This window comes from Hippoglossus stenolepis, chromosome 15 (genome assembly GCF_022539355.2).
Source record: "Hippoglossus stenolepis isolate QCI-W04-F060 chromosome 15, HSTE1.2, whole genome shotgun sequence".
Lineage (NCBI taxonomy): Eukaryota > Metazoa > Chordata > Actinopteri > Pleuronectiformes > Pleuronectidae > Hippoglossus > Hippoglossus stenolepis.
The window spans coordinates 5,274,209-5,299,602 of record NC_061497.1 but is presented as its reverse complement, the minus strand read 5'-3'; the positions used below and the strand labels follow the sequence as shown (position 1 = coordinate 5,299,602).

At 40.6% G+C, this 25,394-nt stretch overlaps 3 protein-coding genes across 8 annotated transcripts in view; 2 read left to right on the top strand and 1 right to left on the bottom strand.

Moving 5' to 3' along the window:
- Positions 1-3,313, top strand: part of cltca (clathrin, heavy chain a (Hc)) — a 32,483-nt gene extending 29,170 nt beyond the window's left edge. For both annotated transcript variants that reach the window (XM_035177986.2, XM_035177985.2), the window contains 2 exons: positions 631-706; positions 1,472-3,313. In XM_035177986.2, coding sequence (XP_035033877.1) covers positions 631-706; positions 1,472-1,605 — 210 coding nt within the window. In that variant the 3' untranslated portion in view covers positions 1,606-3,313. The remainder of the gene's footprint in view (positions 1-630; positions 707-1,471) is intronic.
- A 608-nt stretch (positions 3,314-3,921) lies between these two features.
- Positions 3,922-6,062, bottom strand: ptrh2 (peptidyl-tRNA hydrolase 2). The gene is made up of 2 exons (XM_035177987.1): positions 6,000-6,062; positions 3,922-4,674 (listed from the first exon to the last, which is right to left on the bottom strand). Exons 1-2 carry the CDS (start codon positions 6,010-6,012, stop codon positions 4,157-4,159), a joined length of 531 nt encoding a protein of 176 aa, XP_035033878.1. The 5' UTR covers positions 6,013-6,062; the 3' UTR covers positions 3,922-4,156.
- A 3,175-nt stretch (positions 6,063-9,237) lies between these two features.
- LOC118122081 (vacuole membrane protein 1-like) overlaps positions 9,238-25,394 on the top strand; it is a 41,031-nt gene continuing 24,874 nt past the window's right edge. For 2 of the 5 annotated variants that reach the window (XM_035178533.2, XM_035178534.1), the window contains exons 1-5: positions 9,238-9,350; positions 10,978-11,064; positions 11,213-11,341; positions 15,776-15,866; positions 17,105-17,215. In XM_035178533.2, the coding sequence (XP_035034424.1) occupies positions 11,277-11,341; positions 15,776-15,866; positions 17,105-17,215 (267 nt within the window). In that variant the 5' untranslated portion in view covers positions 9,238-9,350; positions 10,978-11,064; positions 11,213-11,276. Of the gene's footprint in view, positions 9,351-10,977; positions 11,065-11,155; positions 11,342-15,775; positions 15,867-17,104; positions 17,216-25,394 lie in introns of all 5 variants that reach the window. The other 3 variants (XM_047343662.1, XM_047343663.1, XM_035178532.2) reach the window with 3 other exon arrangements.

Here is a 25,394-nt window from a genome sequence, read left to right as displayed (position 1 = left end):
GAGCATGGGATCGTGAAGCTTAAGCCTGTTGAAGCTGTGCAGAGAACAGAAATAATCTGCTGTTCATCAAAAAGAGGCATGGCAAAAATGAATGACGAATACATGCATTTAAGTGCACTGCTGAGTGAGCTCTGACTTTTAACTGTAGAAAAAAAATCTGCATCCACACGCTGCTGCTTCCCACTGAGGACGGCTGTGTATGTTTGTTGCTGCATCTGATGTGCTGCCTGAAGACGTTCTTCTTTGTTTGTTTTTAAAGAACTCCCTAGTGGGGGTTTTTGTCACCGTCAGTCCGGCCACAGAGGAATCTAACATAAGGAATGAAAATGATCAGTTGAACTTTATGTTATTGCTGCTGTTCAGTACAAGGTGTATGGATATCTGCATTCTGTGTATAAAGTGTGAAAATCAAATACAAAAGCAAATAGTTCTGGTTTAATCACCTTGTCTTCTGTCGGGTTTCATTTTGTCGTGCTTCTCAGTGAAATTCGCATAGATTGGCGACCCTTGTCAGAAAAGTGAATGTACTGTACACATAACTGTTTTTATTTTTAAACCTCTTCAGTGTGTTGTTTACTTGTAACATTGGTGTGGCTTTGTCCTAAATGTACCTATTTCTTCTCCCTGCAGGTAGATAATCTAGAAACCTCAGAGTCTGTAAGGAAAGAGGAGGAGCAGGAAGCAGAGACGCAACCCATCGTCTATGGTAATGACATCTACTATATGTTCTGTTCACTATGATCAAAAACACAGTTGGTCTCTACCAACTCCTGAGGGAAATATCACCATCATCAATATTCACCAACTCATCATCGCACTGTGCTGAACAGGCACTACAGTCTGCTTTCAATAAACCAGTTGCACACGATGACATTGGCATTTCATTGTTATCAGAAAAATACTTTTAATTATTTCTCTATAGTATTAAATATTCATAAGTAAAAATGTTTTTCTTTAGTGATTTATTATGAGTTAAATACTATTAAACATAGCATTTTTTATTATGCCTTTGTTGGTGTGTCATCAGCTCATTAAAATGTTGCTAGATATAGAAATAGAGATATATGACATTTCTCTGCATGAATCCCACCTATTTCAACAACACTCTGTTGGCAGCTGACTCTTACATTACTCACCATCTTCCTCACCTGTGATCAAACCAAACATCATGATCAGGACACAGATCACGTTGCATTGTGCAGGTTTTTCCTTGGCTTAAAACATCAGGTTGTGCTCAAGATTAACACTTTCCTGAAAATGATTATAATGATAGCAGGTGACCCCACTGAGCCATAAAATATATGATTCAGTGTCTGGCACATTTAGGAGACTGATATCTATGAGTGTGTATGCTCTCCACTGAATGCCATTCTAGTTGCTGCTTTATGGTCTCACAGCTGAAAAATTCACAATATGTTCACAAAGTAGTTTGATTAAATCTGAAATGTTTTCCATGTCTGACCCATTGTAGGCACACCACAGCTGATGCTGACGGCGGGCCCCAGCGTACCCGTGCCCCCTCAGCAAGCCTACGGCTACGGCTACCAGGCACCTGCAGGATACGTTCAGCCGGCAGCTCAGCCGGGCTTCGGCTACAGCATGTAAAGACCCCCTCTCCACATGTAGGCCGGAGCGACCATCCATCCATCTCCCACAGTCCTTCACCAGACCATTTCTGTTTCTCTGCCCTCTGCAGGGAGCTCGGGATAATACCGATAAACCTTTTTTCCAATTTTAAACTGTCATGAAGGACTCAGTTTTATTTGTCGTCAAAGAAAAGATTGAATCACAAAGATTAATTTTCTCACATTCCGGTTTGACTAGATTATTTTTTCTTTTGTCTATTTTATTTGATTGGGAAATGGTTTATGTACAACAGGGGGGCTTGTGAGAAGAGCTAGTCCTCTTCGAGTTAAAAAAAAAAAAAAAAAAGGTCTGTTGTGAAGCATCTGATTTGCACTCTGTAGTGAGAAGAAATTAATGTAGAGCCTCTTTTTCCTTTTGTGTGTGTGAGCAGCTTCTTCTGTCCGACTGTAAAATGCATTTAATTATTGTATATTCAGACACACAAACTGCTACTGTGTTCTTCTATATTTGAACATGAGACTGCCGCTTCCATTGACCACAGTCCTGAAACACTACGTCGTACCTGTCAAGTCCCCCAAACTCGCACTTCAGGGTTATTTCTTGACAAAATTCCAAGAGAGTATTTTACATACGATTTTCAGGAAAGGTTCTTTCTTTCCAGCAAAGCCTATGCAGGACTCTCCAAACAAATCTGCAGTCCGATCGCCATGTGCTTTAAACACTGCTCTAACATGGGACCATTCCATCTCAGGAGGTACTGCAGACCTGTTTGACAAACATGCCCCATGCTGCCTCTTTATGCTGCAGTTTGTTTCTGCTGGATATCTGTTATTGAGGGTGCAGGAGAGATTTTTCAAACCTAACGCTCCTCACATCCTGTCGAGTGTCGCCTTTAGCTTTTTCAGTTCAACCCGCTCATGTTCACAAACAGTATCACAGACTTGTGGTAATTTGAAGTTTTTATTAAAGGCTTGCGTGTATACAAGAAATCAATCATTAACTCCTTTGAGCTTATATTCTTATCTAAATTACCTTAGATTGAAATTGTGCACTTAAGATACTTGATTGTGCATTATCAGGATCATAATGAATGAAACAGCAGTTTTGTTTTCCACTTAACAATAAAGGCTTCTTGTTTGTCAAGAACAGTCTGGTTGTGTCTTGAATATACTATTATGTCTGTCTCTCGAAAACAGGGAAGTGATGTCAGAGGCTGTAAAGTGCATAGAGTTTGTATCGTGTTTGTAGTCCAAAGTACCATCGTACAAAACAATGTGATTACTCCATTTCCAAACCAAGGTATTTTCCTACCGTGCAAATTTACAAGGCAAAGGTGAAGCTGGGAGCTGGGAGTCGACCTGGGAGTCGACCAAACAAAAGATCAAAGGAAACGCACTGTTGATTTTGTGAAGCTTTTAGTCGAAGTCAACAGCAGGTGGAGTCCAGTCTCAGTGACTGGTGCTGGGGTGGTCTCATCTTAAAACCACCTCACTGGTTTGCCTCCCACCAGACGTTTAAAGAACGCAGGTTTTTGAACATGCTACTGATTCCAACCGGTAACAACAGAATGTGGTTCAGATTTAAATGTCGTTGATGGAGCTGCACTCTGGTGTTTGGATTCTGTTTGTAACATCCTCCTGTTTGTCTAATCTGTGTAATGTCTGATATATTAATATATTATCAGTTCAATAATGATATAAAACCTAATAAAGATAAAGTACTAGCACCCTCTGATGGTACAATTCAAGTAAACCAGTCTGATCTGCCGAGACGCCACCATTTTTGATGTCATCTCTCTTTTCGAAAATAGTAGATCCACACTTAAGACTAGAATGAAACTCAGAGCCTACACCTCTGATCCATTTAAATTCTCTAGATTCAGGTTTTTATTTGGATCTGCACTCTTAAATATGCCTTATTCTTAGAAATCAGCTGCAACACCTCATTTTTCAATGTAACAGAATGAAACAAATTCTTTGATCTGCGCCTTACTCTACATCTGCACTGAAATTGACTGGGTTCATCCCTGATGCAGACCGTATCCTTCCACCAAGTTGTGTAGTAATCCTCTAAGTTGTTTCTGCATAACCTTGCTTACAAACGGACAGGGGTGAAAACATAACCTCCTTGGTGGAGGTAACAATGAGAATCAAGTATTTCACAGTTGTAGTTAATGGGGCAGATGAGACCAGGAACATTTAGGATATTTCATATATCTTTTATAACAAAACCTAAATGACGTTCAGTGACATCACATCCATGTGGCTCAACAGCTGCAATGTGGTGACCTGCAATGTTTTCTTGAGCATTTAACACTTTACAATATGAAGAGACTTTTCTAGTTTGATAATTTATTTTGTAGATTGATTGTTATCATTGAGAACATACTGGACAGTCAGTAAAGAAACACACATGAAGCTGTTATTACTGATCCAGGAGTCACTGATTTCTAAAACATAATTGTTGCCATATATAAAAATATAAACTCATTAAAGCTCAGCTGTAAGTTCCAAATAGTTTTATCTACAAAGGGAATTGTTTGCGAGTCCAACTGGTGGAAGCTGGAACTCTAGTAGAGCTTCAACTCTCCACTGACACTATCAATCAGATCTGCCGGGCCTGGGCCGATACCCAGCACGGTGCGGGACCCTGGTGCAATTTGTGTCCGTCCTGCGTCCTGGATCAGGCTGACAGGAAGCCCCAGTTCTTTGGCGTGACCCAGCAGATCGATCAGGGTGTTCTCATCGGGGGCCTTCACCACCACCTTGGGCTGGCCGCAGTACTCCCACTGTTTGAGAAGCTCAGGGTTCCTGCGCTGGACCTGCTTGTACGCCGACACGGCAGCGTGGGAGCATTGGGCGGCGACCTTCCCCTTGCCCATCTTCAGGTCATTACGGACCACCAGGACCATCTTGAACTCGCCTCCTTCTCCCATCACACTCGCCTCGCCGTTCCCCATCGCCTCCATCAGGCTCTTGGATACTGGGGCGAAGCGTCCTCGAAGGTGCCAACCGAGAAGGAGCCCGCATCCCAGACCCGCTACCACGCCCAAACCCAACGGACCACACAACAAATCCATGTTTACACCTGCGAACAACAACAGCACAGAATAAGTCACAGATATGTAAATATGAGGAAGTTAAAGACAGAAACATTTATAAATACGACATGTGGCCAAATGAAACTATACAATTTTGGAATACGCCAACAAAACTAACACAATCAGAAGCAGCAGTTTCACCTTTTTAAAGCTGAGTGTAAAAATGTATTGTTATTTCTTTTAAATCTCATCTCACATGGCCAATTCAGTAACTATTCAGGAGTTTTTGACCACCATCTTGCTCACTTGTCATGAACATAAACTTAGAGATGCTCAAATCTTCATGCCTCTGTATTTAATGGACTATTCCTCCACATTGGCTTAGCAACCTAACAAATCCAACAGGCACAACCAAGAATGAATGACTAAATATGAACAAACATGAGACAAAAGGTGAATAAAAGGAAAATGTGAATTAAATCAAATGTATATTTGTCTGGGTACTAATTAAGTGCTGATGACAGATATTCATATATTTCCAGTTTCAAAGAATCTAAATAAAGAGGCCATTCTTTCAGAAATAAACTGAATCTCGGTATGGTTCTTAGAAATGTACATTTGTCAAGGAAACATTTGGCGAGTATCACTGAATCATCCTTCATTATAAGATTAAATCTCATTTTACTGAATGTGACAGCTGAGAAAAACAAGTTGTAATCTAATAACCCACTGTGAAAATCCTCCCAAAACTAAGGAGAGACATTACAAGAGAACAGTAAAAGTTCACTAACAACTGTATTATTATTTTTCTCTGTGCATATTCATTAAAATCAATATTGAATCAAGAGGCTCAGGGAAAGTTACAGGGATAAATATCATGCATCGGTTTAAACTGCACTTCTCTAGCTCATGGTGGCAAAGCAGAGCTGAGATATGTGCAGCTGATTCTCCTGGAGATCGGAGTCCTTCAGTGTGGGCTTGGTCTTTAGAGGCGAGGGATACGTGCTGAGTGAAGTGGAACAAACTGAGATTGGAGCTCAGTCAAAGAAGTTTCACAGCAGGAACTTCAGTATTTACAGTTCCCCCCCGAGTTGACATGAGACAAACAGCATCACACCTCGTTACCTCTGCCTCTCCTCGTCTGTTTATGAACAAACTGTTCTCTACTTGTTTAAAACGCACTGACAACGACTTTAAAGCTGGAGCTAGCCTGGCTAACGTTAGCTTCCCGGCTAGAGGCGGGAGGGTGTAATGTCCCAACAGCCACTTCAGCTCAGTAGAGATCATTTAACCACACACCAGACTGGTGCTCACACGTGTCACCGAGTCACCAGAAGAACAACAGTATCAATACAGGGGTTTTAATTCAAACCTGCTGGAGACATCAGACGCTCCACTGTCGGCTCCACTCTATGAGGGCCCTTGGTGATGACGTCACAACGCCGCGACTAAAGAGACGCATTATATAAAATATAATAAATACGAGTACCAGTTACTGCTGAAAGAAATTTGGTCTCTCCTACAAAATGTTTTTTTTGTCAATAAGGTCATTTAAAAATCATCCGCTGATGTTACCCAGGCAGGTCTTTCTCCATTAAGTTCAATTGTTATATTGATGTAAGATACTTGTGGATTTGTCTTGGATAATATTTGGTCTAACTTTGTACCTCTTCTGGAAAATCTCCTTTTAGTTAGTTCTTTTTCCAACTCTACATACAAATAGAATACTTTACAATACATTTAATTACATTTATTTGTAAATTTCACAAGTGTAGATTTAATGGTTAAAAAACACACTTTTCTTTTTATTTAAGAAATGGATCTATATATTTCCTCAATGTCTCTGGCAAAAAACAACAACAACAACAACAACAAAAACAACAAAACTATCACAACTATAGAGCTGTGAGCCCATTGTAATATTCTATATATTCTTTGTTTGTTTTACCATTTGTATTCAAATGTTTTCATTTGTCCTTAGTTAGCTTATATGTATATCTCTATCTCTGTATTAAGTTGAATTCCTGCTGTTTGTTTTTCTGAATGTATTAAGTGATCAACATTAAAGTTAGACAGTAATAATAATAATAATAATAGTAACTTTATTTGTTTAGCACTTATCCAATCAAGGTTTAAAAAGTGCTCCACAAAGGTGACAGGGGAGAGAAAAACTCAGGCAGAACCAGACTCAATGTGGGCGGCCATCTGCCTCGACCGTTTGGGGTAAGCAGAGAAAAAATGGGGAAGAGAGGAGAGGTGGGTGGCAAAGAGGAGAGAGAGATAGAGAGGAGGACAGGGGGAGAGAGAGGAGAGAGGGACCAGGAACAGTTGTGTAGCCATAAGAAGAAGAACTGAGCCATGAAGAAGAAATTCCTAGACAGAAGCTTCTTGTGTTGCACTCCTTCTTCATCTTCCCTCATTTTTCCTATATATGGCACCTGCTGTTGCAAACTGAATCCAAAATCAACCCAGAATATGACAGATATAATATTCTATAAGATACACATAGGGGTGAAGATTTATTTTGGACATATACTTATTAATTTATGCACAATGCTTGAACATTGGTTCTTCATCTGTGTGGATGGTGAATTTAAGAGCTGAGTAGAAAATGGCCAGTGGGCAAGTCTTTTATTTTTTCCATGATAGCAGTACAGTATGGTTCATTCATATCTTTATCTTTATTTTGATCTCTATGTTTCTTATGCTCTGTAATTTTGCTGGTGAGATACATATTCTCACCGTCTCTGTAAGGATCTTCTCAGGTGCCAGTTCACAAGTCCACACTCACACATGTAGTCATAGAGCTCCCTCTCCTGTCTGGAGCTGGTCGTAGCCTCACTCAGTCCTCAGCTCAACACTCGTGTTCACCCACACACACACACACACACACACACACACACACACACACACACACATACAGTTTCTTATTGACAGATTTTATTTTGTGAAACCAGACTGTGGATAGAAATCATCCATATTTTGTCCTGAGACACCCACTTGATCACTTGATATATTGTTCCTCTTCTTCACTCACTCTTGTGCAGCAAGGTTTGGGATATAGCAAGGTACATGTACTCAGTTACTGTTCTTCAGTACATATTTCATGAATCGGTCCTTCACTTAAGTTAAGTTTATTTATTTTATGGTAATTTTCACTATTACTCCACCACACATATCAGCAAATAAATAAAATTTCCACCAGATACATTTTTTTTTTACAAAGCATTGTGTTACATGTTCACATTGTGTTTATATTTTAAATCATTGATGAGAGGGGATTTAGTCCATTGATCCAATCAGAGCTGACAGGTAACATTAAGCCCCGCCTCCTTGAATGAGAGCAAGGTGCACCTGCAGCAGCAGCATCACTGGTGAAGAAGAAACACCTGACATGGATTCAGAGGAGGCCACTGCCGAGACTCATGATGATGAAGTAGAAGGTAGCATCAGGGAATAATCGACCCTCGGCAAGTAATTCGAATTTTGAATTTTTTGAATTTATTACTTAATAATACTAATTACTTTGTACATTTTTGTCTAATTGTTTGTACTTTCACTTAAAGTAAAGAACTTTGCATTGTCTTCCAATTGTGAACAACTTAATCAAACCACAAGTCACATTTACCACTAACCAAGACCTCAGAAATGATGTCTTGCCTCATTCGGACTGGACTTTGATTCAAATTTAGGGTTAGACCTAAACCTAACCTTAACCCTATTCCTAATCCCATGAGGTCTACAAGTATTGACAACAGTGTTTATGTTGGAAATAAATTATATTGTTTTGCAATGCAAGAATATGTGAACTGCTTTATAAATAATAAAATGGTATCAAAACCATTATTTTTTAAGGCTCTCTAAAGTTTACACAAGATTTTGTTTTTACCTGAAGCCCAAATGTTACAACAGCTCATGGGACATAACTCATCCTGCTTAAATACTGGCTTTGCATCATCTATATTAAGCTTGTATAAGAAATTAAAGTAAGCAAATTGAATTTGAACAGCACCTTTCTCACAAAGTGCTTCAATGTTAAGTTTATACACTTTCATTTAAATGTTGTAAATGACACAGGAGGTCATCTCCTATTGAAACTTACTCCCACTACACCTTTTCAGTTAGTCCCAGGAGACAGTAACTCAAAAACTCAGAGTTGTGTCAGTTTCCATCAGAAACAGCTTCCATCAGTGGGAACTGAGTGACCTGGTCGAGAACAATCACCAGAAAGTGCTTCTCTCACGCTGATAAACAAGGCGATGCAAAAATTCAAACATGGAAATACCACTGAGGTCTTCTGTCTCTAGTTATGAAAAAAATGTGATGTCCTGAGGGGAATTAGCCGAGGTTCTCTTTGCCCAAATGCCATCCATGCACTCTTTGTGTGAAACCCACAGAGGATGGAGAAGTGTTAGAAGTGTGCTCCAGGAAAGACATCTATTTATTTATAGACCTGTAATTAGACTGGATCTCTGGAGGTTTGACCGGGCAAAAGATGAAATCTCTCCCTCTTTCTGTGTCTCTCTTCTGTCAGCCTGCTCTCCCCTCCCCCGGCAACCCTATATCAGTTCTCTATCCCTCACTGGCCCCCTCCATCACCACACCCTGCACTCAAGTTGTGATGCAGTTCATGGGTAGCTTACTCCTGCCCTACATTGCCACTGGGGCTCCACAGATCTCACATGAGCCCAGATCGCACTGTTGATCAAGCATCAGCTGAAAGGTGAGTTTACTCTCTCTATATATTTTGTTTTGCTCAGCTCACAATAGGCTGTTACACTGCTGCCCCTGCTTTGCTTTACACAGTGTGAGTGTAAAATTACCCAGTGCAGTGTGTTTATCTCAGTTTGAAACATGGAAACTGATAACACGTTATTCGATTTCTCATCCTGAAGTGTACGTGCTCTGTCTTGGGTTTCTCATTGTCCCTTGCACAAGAGTTACTCAACAGGTCTGGGTTGTTTTGGTGGAAGCTATTGCACAATCAAGTGTGGCAGCAGTGCTGTGCTACCGTGTCTCACAAGCAGGGGTGTTGTTATGGAACTGTTTAGCATGAATTAATAGTGAAAAATGCATTGAAATTGAAATTATAATAAAAGTTTTTGTTGTGTAGTAAAAAGCACATAGTTGTGTATGTGCCGGTTTCACGCAAAGTGACCTTTTTGTTTTTGTTTGCAGACTGTTCTCCTCAGTACAAGTGGAGTAATGATAGGGTGTATTAAATAATATAGTGCATGAGGAAATGACACAGTGCTTTTACAGTGTGCTCAAGTCTTTAAAGTCTTTGATGAAAATCTTTAGTTTGTGGTTCCCAGAGAGGGCCAAGAGTGGCTCTCCAAATGCTAAAGATTTGTATTTATCTCTGTCAACCTTCAATTGCACAAATCAGACCGCAGTGAACTCGCAGCCTTCTTGTTCAGTGCTCAGAATGTGTAAGTGTGTTTGTCCTTCAGGATAACACTGAGCACAGAAACATGCTGCACCTACATAGGGATGGGATAGATTTTGTTATTCCTTGTCATTATAGAAAGATTTTAAAATATTTGAAATGTCACTGCTTTTGCAGAAAAAATCTGAAGTTATTGGGGGTGGGGAAATCAAAGCGTTTCTCAGAACCTCAGAAGAAATGTATACATTTTTTTAGGAGACGTCACGGCTCGCTGTGATATGAAAGTGTGAATGCACGGAAACAGGAGCCAGAGGCCCAGACCTAGGGCACAGGATAGAGGGATTAAACCAGTATGTGTGTGTGTGTGTGTGTGTGTGTGTGTGTGTGTGTGTGTGTGTGTGTGTGTGTGTGTGTGTGTGTGTGTGTGTGTGTGTGTGTGTGTGTGTGTGTGTGTGTGTATGTGTGGGTGACTGACAATTCCACCAGATGGTGAGCTGCATACCTCCTTGTCAGAGTCCCCATCTCACTGCTCACTGACAGATTCCTAGGAGGCCCGAGGCTCTGTAGTGAGACGCTCTTGTGAGCTTGTGTATGAAGATGAGTTCAGAGATGTGTCTCCTTTGAGTGAATGTGATGAAGAAACAAAAAGCTAGAAATTGCTGCGTGCTCTTTTACCCATTGTCTCCAGATCACCAGGGGATGCAGACTTATAATTGAGCGCACACAGAAACATTTACTTGAATTAGGCCTCATTAGGCCATGTACAGGCCTGATTGGGTTCCCAGTACTCTGCAGGACGAAGCAGCAGGAAAACACTGGCTGGTCAGGTGGCGTGTGGGAGTGTACACAGACATGTTTCAGTGTGTTTGGGGTTGCTGTGTGTTGTTGAATGTTAGTCTGGGAACGCGTCAGTCTTGGATTTGGCTAAAGTGTACTAAACGATTACCATCTCTACTCTCAGCAGTACTCCTTCATGGTGAACGAGACGGCAGAGCGAACTCTCTCAGGCATGTTGGTGTCAAGGAACATCCAAATGGAAGGCTGACAGGTAAAAACAGGCGTCCAACGTACAAGCACATCAGCAGCATCTTTGAAAAGACATGAAAGCTCTTGTTGTATTTTCATGATGTTTTTCTTAGGTCATTCCCGTGTATGATTATTTGTGTGTCCATGCAATACCCACAATGTGTGGCTAGACCCAGAGCCTCCTGTGGATGAGAGAGAGCAGAGGGACACGGAGGAGCAGGAAACCCTGGTGCTATGGAAGAGACCTCTACTGATACTTCAGCCTGGAACTGCTCATCTCTCTCAGAGTGGATACAGAGGTGAGTCCAGAGGTTGCGAGCTGAGCTACACTTGAGGTGTTTCCTCTATTTGGCTGGCTGCAAATGATGAATTTAGAGATTTGTAACAATGTAAAAAACGTACTAGCTTCAATTGAGGAACTTTGGAAAAAAAAGTTCTTTCTAGATATTCAGTGTGTACGTCTTTTGCATGAATTCAAGCTGCAAAAAGCAAAAGATGAAACTTGGTTGTCACGTGTTTAGTCATGCTACTCAATAGAGCAGCATATAAATAATGATTTTAGTATATTCATGGGCGGAGGCTGCTGTAGTGCTGACAACAGCTAAACAGTGTTTTTGTGATGTTAGTTATTCATGATGTGATAGTGATAGTTGCTCTTCAGCCAACAAGAGAATAAGATGGTTGTCGCACTTCTCTCTCCACACACTCTCCCTCATTGACACACAAAAACACACACACATTGTCCCAGATGGGAGGTGACTCTCTCGGTGCCATCAAGGCCTCCTGCGTCATTGTTGAGTCTTCAGTTAGAAACCAAATGAAGCCTGTAATGCTGCACAGAAGATAAATCACAGGATTTGCTTCTCCTCTTTTTCCGTTGTGACTTTCCATCCTAGAGGGGACTGAACATCACCCAGTTCTTTAACAGCATCAGACTGCGCAACATGTCTTTTGCACACCTAATAATCTTTGTTGACAGCAAGAGCCCGAAAGAAGGTCAGTGTGTTCTCCCAGGGAGGCCTCTGTGGTTAAGAGTGTGAGGACAATGTGTTTATTTTCTAAACTACAAGAGGATGTGGTGAGCCGCAAGCACCGTGAGCAGTGTTTTGACTGAGAAAAGCTGCTGTTCCCCGACACTAAAAACACAGTTGTAAATGCTGCAGGGGGATGCATGCAGCCACATTACGGCTACAAGCGCACAAAGGCGTTTATCCTGAATCTTGAAGTGGTTTTTAATTTATAGCACGTGTACAGGCGTCCTCAGGGCAACATACTGTTCAGGGCTGTGGCTCTGCACTTGTTTTTCTTCAGATGGGAGAGCAGGACTTTCACATACATTTTAGTCAAAAACATCAGGTCCTCGCAAAACAAGTTCACACAATGCTGGTTAAACCCATCACTGCCAAGTATATCTTTCTAAATTTCACGGTGTACAACAGTTTTAAATCTTGTGTCTGTGGAGACATTCCTGCTCTTGCACACTTCATTCACACTGACTAAGTCCTGTCACCGCCGGCAACATTTTGTAACTGCATTAAACCTAATACGCTGCAGTTACGTTTGCTTAACAAAGAGTTGGGGAACCTTTCTTTCTTGCAAAGGGTCATATCATTTTTCAGAAACATCCTTCAAGGGTCATATTAAATTGTAAACACAGAACTTCTCTAATGTGATGGCTGGAACTGCTTCTATTAGCCGATGTCAAATGGTAGTGATGATGTTGTGTGAGAGTTTTCCAGGTTTGGGTCAGTCCGTCTTGCGCAGAACTTTGCGAGGGTCACGTTAAAAAAGCGTTTTGTAGAACTTGAGCAGAGGGAGGTTGTTGTAACTCCTGCACCTTTGAGAACATTGTTTTGCAGCTCAATCATTTTCCGTTGTAAGTACATCAGCCGGTTTCACATTAAAAACTACACTTTTCATGTCATGACACCTCTCTCCAAATAGCTGAATGACCTTTGAACACTCACCAGGATACTCAGATGTCTTTGTCTGCCTTTACTAGTGCACACTGTAACCCTTTTCCAGCTGCACTTGCCACAACTTAAGTTCTTCGGAGTTAAGATTTGAAAGCAGAGAGAGAAGAAGCCGATCAGGACCATGGAACCTTTGGTAGTGCTGAAGACAACAATTCCTCCCCAATTTCAAATTTGGCAGTAATCACATGCACAAAAATGACTAGGTGATATTTGTTGTGTTGGCTGTGTTAAGTTTAGCATGTTAGTGTACTAACCAATGCCCCTTGATTAACCTTTTTCATCACAGCGACCGTGTCCCCACAAACTAGGCACACTGATTGAAATAATAGTTCATAGTGATATCATGAGAAATTGATGTAACATTCTGAAAAGGATCCCCTTGTTTTTCTGTAGTATCTTGAATACACAATGTTGGTTGAACATTCAGACAACCAAAATTAATACATGAAAGTTAATACCTCAAACTTATCCAAGCTGTGTCTCAATTTAGGGGCTGCATCCTCTGTCGGCTGCATTTATAGACCAATTGCTTCACAGCGGCGTGACTAGACTGTCCCAATTCCTACAAATGTGTCCTACCAGCCCCGAGCAAAGGAGGCTCCGGGTGAATTCTTCCCGGCCCAACATCTTCCATGGTTCATTGCGCTTCAGTGACGAACTGTTTTTCAAAGCGAAAACATCAGGAATATTTATTTTTCATCGTAAGTACTCAACTGAACAGAAAAACAGTACAAAATCATGTTTTCAGCAATTTGAATCAACTCAAGAACATTTTCGTTCTTAGCTTTGTTGCTAGGCAATGGCTGTAATGGCGGGACAAGCTAGTGACGCAATAGAAAGACCAGAGTGTCTCATTTTGCTTTGGCCCGACGCGGTTTACGCGGCTGTTGGAGGATGCAGACGATGTCTTGTATACATATCTTGAAATGTACCATTGTTGTTTTAATGGTGGAACACATTGAACAAACACATGCACATATTATTATAATATTTTTTTTATATTATTATTATTATTATGGCAGTAGTGTAAAAAACAGATAGTTTGGCTCAAAGTTGTTAAAAACAAGATACCCTTTGCCTTCTCTGTCATGTGACACTAATGCAAATAGTATTTTTGACCTTGTGTGTGGACTTCAGGTGAATCATTGAGCCAACGTGCTGACGGACGATAGAATAGTGAGAATCACTGTGAGTGCTCTTCTCCATATTTGCTTCAGAACAACGCGCAGCTTCTCAAGTTTGAATCACGTAGCACCATGGTGTCTTAAGTGGCTGTCACGTGGACCAGCCTCAGCTAACTAGCATGCTGGCTAACCCACAGACAGCCGTGTGGAAGAGGCTAATGTCAGCTGCTCTCCAGTGGGAGGAGATTTCAGCAGAGACAGAATCAGCTGAGAGACTGTGGAGAGACACAAGGAGCAGATGAGCAGGTGAAAACTACCAGTACTCCATAATGACTGTGAGGTGAAGGAGGTCTACTGTCTCACAGGTGTTGCTGAAGTTGGAAGTAGGCTAATGATTAGCTTAATTAGCTAGAAACGAAGTGATGAGTACAGGGTTTTATATACACGCATAGTTAGTGAATGAATTTCATATTTGATATAATGTTAAAAGTGTCGTGGGCAAACCCTAAAAGCTACAGTATTGCACAGCCTTGTAAAGTAAAATACTTAGTAAATAGTTATTGTGAAATATGAGATGCTAAGGCCAGAAAACACATTCAAGTAATACTACAGTGTTTCTAATAGTTTGTATTTGTTCTGTATTCTTCTGGAAGGTGTAACAGAGAAACTAATACTGAAACCGTCATAAGTTACAATCTTGCATCCTGATAAAAGTTGATCAAATCCTGATACTCCAACACAGGCCGCCAGTTGGGCCCTTTTTACTTTACTATTTACTTTACTTTACTAGTACTTCACTACATAACCCAATCTTTGTTTCACAACCAACATCATAACGTGTTATATCACAAAATCATTGCTCCACTTAAAGTTAGGGCAAGCTTTATATTTGTGAATATTACATTTGACAGGACTCATTAATAAAATATAATATATATATAATATACTTATATATATATATATTATACTTATGTACTAATATACTTATATATACAATATTCTTTCCATCAACTGGGAAAATATTGAAAGTCTGTGTGTGTGTGTGTTAAAGTAAGTACAAGCTAATTTGTTGTAGAATGACAATTATGTTTTATAGTGTTAAAGTTTTAGGCCTTAAGTTATTGACCTGTCAGAAATCTGAATTTATTCTTTCTTAATACCACACACTGCATAAACCCCACTTTCGGACATGATTTATTTATTTTGAATACTTGTTAAAGTTCAAGTTTGATCATGTGCCTTTTTCTTACTTGCATCCATTGATATTGTTATCTATATTAATGTTCAAAATAAAACTACCCAACTCTGAACCTTTAGTGATGAAGTATGAAGGGTTATATGATGTATATATGCAGTCTATTGATCATATGTCTGAAATTCAACTGTGATCGTGCTGCTCCTGTCGGTGTAGTGGCTCAGTTTCCAGCAGATGTCTCTCTCCACCAGAGGAAAACATGAACATAGCACCCTTCACTTTTGCCAATACTTACTCAGAGTTTCAATGATTACTTATATTTTTTGTCTGCCCTCACACTTTATCGTCATTATTCACCTTCTTTCTCCTTACTATAATTTCTGTTCACCTCTGTGCCCTAACACTGAAATTGATCATCTCCTCCTCTCCTTCATCCAGGCTCTGGCAGCAAAGACAGACTGTGTTTGGCCTTCTGATCCGGCTGACTCTCCCCTCCATCGCCTACTGTATTGAAGGGACACCCCAGAAGGTGACTGAATACTGTAAATGTTTTTCATAGCATATTATGACCACACTTAGGTGCTGTGAAGGTTCGGCACCTAAACTCATGTCCACCACCTTGTTCGGCTGAGTACAGTAGTAGCATGTCATGAAATTTCATAATCTCTATCATTCGCCGGACACTAAATCATGGACCCTTTCAGACATGCTCTGCACTCTGGAGAATCTCCTGCAATTCTCCGGACGTATATGTAAGAGCCCAAAGGTTGCCCCACAATTTCGGCCTACAGTTTGAGATTCATACTGCAGGAACTGAACGTCATCTCTCGCAAGTGTGTGAGCACGCTAGATCACATTTGCTTAATTATTAACCTCCGAGAACGTTAACTTTTATTTGCTGAGTTCTTAAGTCCACATAGCAAACTACTAGAGCTTAGAGTGTAAACCACAGCAGACTTGTGATATAGATCTAGAACCCGTCACCTCTGTTTTTTCCCCTTCTTGTGTTTTTCCTGTCATGAGCTGTCGTATTTTGAAACCCATAACCATAAAACGTTTCTCCTTCTTTTTTTTGTTATGTTTTACGCAGAGACTCGGATGTTGTGTAATCAGTTCTCAGTAACTACACGTAACAATCGCCCACGGCAGGCATTGCACTTAATTGTGTTCTGCCAGTAAATAGAGGTGCAGTGTGTGCAGTTTTTGTTTTGCCAGGTTTCCTGGGAAATGGAGTCTTTGGTCAGAGCTCACCCCATTCCCCCACTTGTCGATCTCCTCTACCCATCAGTCTCCTCCCTTCTTCCCGAAATCTACACGCTATGTGCTTCCTCCTGAAAACAACCTGCCTCAGCTTGAGGAAGGGTGTGTAAAAATAGGGTGATAGATGGAGTGATAGTGGTGGATGAAGGGGAGGAAGAGGAACAGAGAGGGAGAGAGGAGAGCTCTTGGCTTGCCTTACTTTACTAGTTGTGTAAGAGCATTCCTACCCTACGGCTCTGTCCTCCAAACTCAACAACAACCTCTGTCTCCAAATGTCTCTCTCACTCTCTTCTCCTCCCTCTCTTTTGCTACAACTCACTTGCCCTCTCTCACCCTCTAAAGTGCCCTCTGTATTGCACATTTTCACTCTCGTACCTTCTCTCACTCTGTTTTTGTCCCTCCCCTCCTCTCTCTGTGTGCCCCCATCAGAACACTTCTTGTTTTCCTCACACTGTGTGCATGTGTCTCTGCCATGTGGTTGACCGTCCCTCTCTCTGGCCTCTGCAGTATGTGCGTTACATGGGGAGGAAGACGCTGTGGTGCGCCTGCTGGGTAAGCCTGGGCATCCTGTCGTCCGTGGGTCTTGGCACTGGCCTGCACACCGTCCTTCTTTACCTGGTAAGACAACATTTTTTGTGTTTCTCCACAAGTTTCCCACCTCCATGCTGCAGTTATTCATTTCATTTCACGACAGAGCTGAAATTCAAACACAGTGTATGATGGTGGTTGTGCTGTGACGCAGCTCTAAAGGCTGTGTTGATTCTGTTGCTGGATTGTTGCTAAGGCTTTAATAAGAGCATTATTAAAAGCTTTCGGAGGCTCATGCACTTGCACATGCATATGTGCATGCATTTCAGAGTGGGATGGAGATGAATAGACGCCGTGGTAGCCACACTGTTTTGACAGGCAGTCCAGGAACAATCGCACTCACTGACCCCTCTGACTGAGTGCACATGAGGATAAAAACACTCTCCCTCCCCCTTTCTGAGTTCTTTCTCTTTCCTTTCACCCCGCTCTCCTGCTCCCCACTGTGTTGCTCACTCTCACTTTCTCTTACACTCCCTCCCCTCACCCGTTCTCCTTTTTATGTCTTTCCCTTGCGTACATACCCCCTTCTTCCTCCCCCTTAAATTCTCCCTCCCTCTTTCCTTCTGTTTGTGTGTTTCTGTCTGTTTTCAAGTCTCTTCGTCTCTCCGTTTGTTAGCTCAGTTCTGAGTGTCGGGAGGTGTCGGGTCTCCACTGCTGATCAGATCATGGTCTCCAAACATCTGCTTGTCTTCATTGCTCCGAGTCCATCTGTCATCAGGGAGTCCACTGTCGCACTTGTGTGCCCTTGCCCAGTGGAGCTGTACTGGAAACTTTGAAATGCGTGTCCTCCATTCTGCTGTTTTTAAAAGCCAGACCATGCTGCTCCAAATGTAATTTGAGAGTTGTTTTTTTTTTAACTCTATGGCTCAGCTCACTTCTCTGGAAGGTTTAAAGTAGGATGTCACCATCTAGTGAGCGTAGCTGCAATAGCAGCTTGTGGTGTCAACGGGTTCATGACAGAACCTGGTGCTCCTAGCTGGAGCTGCCGTGGTGCATTTTTTATAGAGTTTGACTGATGTTGTTGTATTCAAAGCCGATACTGCTGCAGATATTTTTTATTTAGTCCTCCCATAGCTGATGTTTTGGGGTATGCTGGATGTTTATATACAATTTTTGTTTTTATTTTATATGCAACTTATTAAAATCACACTTTTCCACTAAATTGACTGCTTATATGATGGAAATGGAATATATACCATGAAACATTTGCACATAGCAATTTCTGCCATAGTTATTGTAGAAACAGACAGGAAAGCTGAGAAGACAGAGGGGTATGTAACAAAAGTCTTCTGGCCAAGATTCAAACCTTAAGATGTTGTGGTTATTTTGTATGAGCTTGAACCATGAGTGCTGTCTGATCTAGTATCTGTTTCCTCTTTATAACTGTGAGGCTGAACCACAAGCAAGAAGCACAAAACTGACCTCAGAGAATTATAATGATATATCTTCTCTTCTGTAGAGCCACTGTTTAAAGAAGCCATTGAGATTCCTAAGTGATTCTGTAGATTTCTGGGTCCTGACAAGATATTTCTGTTTTCTGACAGTAAAAGTTTAAGAATTTCTGTGGTAAGTGAACTCTGTAGAGAGCCAGCAGACATGTTGTCCTGTTTTCAGCTACTAGGACTGGGTCAGTGATTATAACTATGTCAAACAAGTTCAGAACACTTGCTAAGATGTCCCCACAAATTTAAAAGTCTTAACACTCTTAGCTTTGAATTCTGGCACAGTTTTTCCTCCTTTCCATAAGACTTAATAATATGCTAGAGATGCGTAGTGAAGTGGGCCTGGGTGTTTACCAGCTCTTGACTTTGATTTACGCCCATGTCAACATTTGGAAAGAACACTACCACAATTATTCTGTAAGTGGTATACAAGTGCACCACTAGAGATATACAGCAGCTCAGGGGAGAGACTCAGTGAACTTTTACTGCACAGCTTCTCATTCAGTCTGAAGTTTGGTACAACACCTTAATGCTTTTTCACTTGACCGTGAGGAGCTGAGTAACTGAGATCAAACAACAATCGCTGCGTTGATCATGTAGTTGACCAGCAGCAATTTAACAGCAACAGTTTAGATAATTCATTAATCATTTGAGTTATTTTTAAGCAGAATTGGCAACAAGCCTCTGGTTCCTAAAGTGGAATATTTCCTATTTTTCTCACTCATCTATGATATTGTGATATCTATGACTCTCTTTGTGTGTTGGACTGTTGGTTGGTTTTGGACTGCATGTGCGTTGGACCTTCAAAGACGTCACCTTGGGCTCATTACTTCTAGCCTTACCTTCGAAGATGCACATTTTATTAAAATATTTTTAATTGACATTTTTTCACCACATAATTTACAAAGAACAGGTTTCAGCTTTTCAAATTTGACGATCTGCGCTTTTCTCTGTTTTTATATCATTGTGCCTTTAATCTCCTTGACTTTTGCACTGCTAGTTGGACAACATTTAAAGACATCATCACTTCTTGGAACTTGTAATGGCAAGAAACAACAATACATAATAGATTAATTGATAACAAGTACACTAAGCAGTCCTAAAGATACTCCACTGTTGTACATTACAATCCAATCTTTAATTTGCTGTCAGCCAGTCTGTAATAAACTGAAACTTAAGTCAATAACAATAGATTTATAAATTATCATTAAGGTTATCGCTGACCCAGGTCATCACTGTTAACAGTCACTAGATGGTACCAGTGATCCTATAATGTCGGATAAACCGGAAGAAACATTGCAATGTTTGACAAGCAGTGTTGGATCATTGTATTGGGACCAATTCTCGTTTTAATTACATAATATATTGTCTGTCTAGAAAATGAAGCTCTGGAAAACACAAATGAACTTGAAAGCTGATATGTGGCTTTTACATAACTACTGTTTGACGTTCTAAATATTTTAGTGTCTTTCTCCAGTTAAAATAATGAGAAACTGAACAGATGCCACAAGACGTTAAGTTCTTCAAGATCATAACTAAAACAAATACATTACATCAGCAGTTCCTTGGTTATTCCCACTCTTTTGTAAGATTAGGGGAACATGAACACCAGCAGGGCTCTTATAGCCTTAAAGGTGCACGGTTGTGCTATTTTCACATGACACAACATGTGACTCTATGATGTAGCTTCCCAGCTGTCATTACGTGTCTGTCCTTTTTCGGACTTCTTTCTAGCAGTTAACTTCTTGAACGAAACTACAACGTATTATTTCAATGTGTCTTGTTACAGTAAACGTCTGCTTGCTCTGCTTTTACAGTGCTGACCTCACTGAATCTGGCCAACTGTTTTTTCCAGTTGGCCAAGTTTTTCCATTTATCCTCTATGAAATTGATGACAATCGTTCACGGCTTATGGGTGTATTGGTAAAAAAAAACTACCTTACCACATATTAACAGCATATATCTTTAGTAGTCAGTGCGATCAACTAGATTATGAAAGTACGTCAAAGACACCAGTAGAGGGGAGTGCAGAGCCAGGAACATGCGCACAGTCAAGAAACCAGAGCAGAAGTGGCAGCGCTCCTGTTCCCTGTCATGGGCAATTGCTGTCCTGTGTCTCCTCTGTGTTTGCATCCTGCTGAGACTGCGGGAGATCATTGTACACAGACAGGACCGGTTAATGGAGAAAGATAAAACCCCACAACTCAAGCGTAGAGAAGAAAAAAAGCACACTTTTTGGCCCAGCATCAAGTATATTTTATCCAGCTGCTCTGAGGGAGGAGGTAGTGGGTGGGTGCTTACAATACAGACCATGAACACAATGAAATCACGCAGGAACACTGGAGAGATCTCATTACGGCGGAGGCTGTGGCGAGAGGCGAGGATCGGGACAAACATGCACACGTCACGTACGCATGCTGAGAGTCCTGCACCTGCACATGCATCCGCCATAATGAGTGAAGATCCCAATTGGGAGTGGGACAGGCTTTCATCCCCACTTAAGTATTTAAGCGTTTATTTTGCAGTGACAACTCGTGTCGCAGACCTCTATAAATCCTCTTTTACATGAGAAGAGGTTCGCACTGTGTGTGACTCTTTGAAAGCTTGGGAATGCTGTAAATATTTTAGAGGAGAGCTCATCTGAGTCATCCACCATTAAATTACTTTCAGTAATGGCTGTTGCCATTAAGTCATTATGGGCAGCATGAAAATTGTTGTGCTCAACGTTAAATCAACAGCAACAAAGAATTAAAGTCATTATAATTGAAGCCGCGCACGTTGCTGTTTACATAATAGCAACTGGGGTAGTCTTTTTTCTCTCCCTCTTGGTTTTGAGTTGTTTTATGAGTGCGAGGTGAACATGTTGCGTCCCTCTGAGAGCATAAATGTCAGCAACCACCGGGGAGCAAACAATAGCAATCCTATGGGATACCAAAAAAATGTTCCTAACGTGTTTATGACTCATGATTTACAGTTCCCTTGTCTTTCGAAAAGTAAACCAGTGGCTCATCTAAATAAAGGAACATTCTGTAGTTTTCTATATCCAGTTTCTTTTAGGATTGACTAAATTATAGGTTGCAGCAGAGGTTTGTGTAGAATATACAGATTTTCTCCAGCAAACCCCCTGAAATTAAGTTTTGGCTGTTGGCAATTACCAGGAGCACAGCTTTAATTAGTGCCAACTATTGCAGTAAGGGCTGAGCAGGTCTGAGAGTGTGGCTTCCACACACACACACACACACACACACACACACACACACACACACACACACACACACACACACACACACACACACACACAAAATGCTGCTCAGGTCCTTCAAGTTGTGCTGCTCAGATGCCGTTATACAGTTAAGAGCTGTCTGCCCACAAACACCCACACACACACACACACACACACTGTTTAACAAGAACATATGCGTGAGGGAAATTTGCTCACATGATCACCTGGCCTTTGTGTGGCTTAAACAATGACAATCACTTCTACAATCCCAGCTGAAAAACTGGACACCTTCACATTCATGTTCACAGAAACTTGGTTGCTTTGATTGAGTTGTGACTCACATCTCGCTGCTGGTCTGTATGAGCTGACCTAAAATTTCCACCACCCATGAGAGTTATTTTGTGTGTTTGTTTAGATTTGTTCATGAAGTCAGAGTTGATAAGGCTCTGTGGGAAGTTTTGAAGTTGTTCTGAGTGTCGACGTTCATTCAGAATTTTCTATTTTCGCTGTTCATGTGTCTAACATGACTCGTCATAGCATAATGTTCTTTTCTTTTGTTGGACAAAGTGATACTTTGAATATATGTTACCTGGAACATGAGTGACTCATCAGGATCAAGTTCAGTAGTTCTTTGAAAAGCTGAAAAGCGACTCTTGACTCACTACTGGCCGGCAGTAACGGATCTCTCACTTTAACTTCAACACGTCTTGGATTCAATTTGAAGCCATTCATTTTTAACTACATCTTGATAGTGTGTCAGAACTGCATCACTTGGATTTTATCCTGCTACTACTGAACTCACGTACTATAACGATAGTGTATTTTGTTTGAGAATTTTTACACTGCTCCGTTATGGAGCTGCAGCTGATCGTGAGGGGAATCATCCAAATTTTGGTTCAAATGTGAAATTTAACAAAAGCGCTTTCACTTCCTTTGGCAAAAAGGACAAAAAACAAGCCATACAATTGCTTTCATTCATGATCTTAAGTAATTCATTTTCTTCCTCATAAGGATGGAGACAAGGATCTGCCGCTACGTCTTGTGACTTATTCATCTTCATCAAGCTCCTTCAAAGACGAATACCAGAGAGCTGTGTAAATGGGAGCTTTGTGCGTTTGTGTGTTTGTGTGTGATGTTTATAAGGGCTTCTCAGTCTTAACTGTCACACCTCAGCCATCCAAGGCATGCGTCTTTCTGTGTGTGTCTTTGAGGCCCCAGGACGCCTGTTAATACCAACTACAATAACCAGTCACATACACACTCACTCACACAAATACACACTGAGAGCCCACAGGAAGCAAATCCAGCACCAAAGACAGCCTAGCGTGTTGCCAGCCTTGAATGGAACCAACAACCCTGCCAGAAAAAGCCAAAACTGACCAGACCAAACCAGAGCACTGCTGGCAGACTGCAGGTGTTAGTTGTTTTTTTTAAAGCCTAGTTTTATTATGAAATTGTTCTATAAAGGTCACCTAGTGCTTAAAATGATCCCTCCCACCACCACACATCCTCAGGTGGATGTTTCCCTGTATCAGTGTCCCTTTTCTCCAGGTGGACTTTCAACTGGAGCAATATAATGTTTCCCTGTTGTAGTTTTAGTTGGCAAAGTGAAACACACTCACAGAAGGAATTAACACATATTGTGCTTTTATTTAATTCACCCATAGTGTAATCAGAATATGAGATGCATCATCTTAATTAATTGTTTTAGATGTCTTTTTTTGAGGGATATTAGGACTATTATTTCCATTATTTACTATTTTTATTTTCAAACATATTTCTATTTTTGTTTAATCTGCCAATTCTTTTTTTAATATATAAGAAATCTCCACCACTGAAAATCTGAAACCAGAGAACATTTAACATTTGTACTAGAATTTTTAAAATAATATTATGACCTTAAATACATTTTTTAGGTATTTGACAGTTAATTATCAGATTCTTAAATATTTTAGAATAATTTAAGGATTATTAAATATTTGTGAGTTAGTTTACTTTTGGTTGAACAATCAGTTATCAAACTGTGTCAGCTCTAACTCTGATACGCAAGAAAATTTTAAAAGGAAAATTTAAATTAATAACAATTTAATTATGGATGAATTATGGTTTCCCATTTGAATCTGTTAAGCATTATTTTAGATACACAATGCATCTATCTTTTGTTCACATTATTTAGTTACTATATTGAAGAGGGTGCACATTTTAGTTTTAAATACATTTTAGTTAATTCAAAAAAAATGTTTTTGCCACATACAAATACAATTTTCTAGTAATTTTAGGTTATAAGGGGAAAAAGGCAGCTTATGAACAAATACATTTAATTTTGATAACTGGTGAAGCAAACAAAGCTTTACAGTGAAAAAGTTATCCAGCTGTCATAGAAATACATAATTTATTAAAGAGAATTTGTGAAATTCTCAAATGTTAAACCTCCTCACTCAGTAAAGTTAATTAAATATGAACTCAACACATTTACATTCAATTTCCCTTTTTATCAGTGTGAGGTTTAATATCAGCTTCAAAAGGGTTGGATGGAAATGAAAGTGTTCATTTGAAGTGTATGATCCATCGCTCAGTGGGGGGTCAGAGTGAGTGTGTCTGTCTGCTAGACAGGGAACATATGGCAAGATGGCACAACCCAACCACATGGATAAATCACTGGGACCATCCCCTCTAACCTCCAAAATCTCTCTGTGTGTGTGTGTGTGTGTGTGTGTGTGTGTGTGTGTGTGTGTGTGTGTGTGTGTGTGTGTGTGTGTGTGTGTGTGTGTGTGTGTGTGTGTGTGTGTGTGTGTGTGTGTGTGTGTGTGTGTGTGTGTGTGTGTGTGTGTGCTTACCACCCACTTTTCAACACCCCACCCCTCCATCACTGGCCTCCGTCCATCTTTCTCTTACCTCCCTCGGAGATCCTGACCGGGGCTTCTTCATAACAAACTAACCTCTAATGTTTGTCCTGTTTAGCCTCCAGCAGTCTCCCACTGTAAGAAGTGGTCAACAGGTTATGCTAGCCGGACCGTGTCTAATGTGTTTAAATGGCCCTTGACAACCACAGCGACCTGTTAATGACTGGACCGTCCTGTGGTCGTGGTCACTGAGGACTGGTCAGTTTATGGTTACCCATTAATGTCTGGTTTTGGGATTTGAAAACTACTACCTTTGCCGACATAAATTAAGAAGAGATGTCCACAGCATGACTGGTGGATTATGGGCTGCTTCAGTTTGGGTCTCACATTAAAAAAATAAGCCTAATACAGGAATTTTATCATTTCCCCTTCAAATTAAAATCACTTAGATTTAATTGAATTGCAACCTAGTATGCAACATTTAGTTTTGGAAGGCATTCAGGGACAAAATCTTTATTTACTTATTTATAACTACAGGCCGCTACAGTTTAAATCTGACTCGTGTGCCACTGCTTCCTAATTATAATGTACTGCTTTTTTTTGACACATGATCATGTGATACGTGATCAAATTTCATCATGAGTGCAGTCACTCCCTGGCATCTGTTTCCGCTCACAGAATTAACCTGTAGTTACTGTACC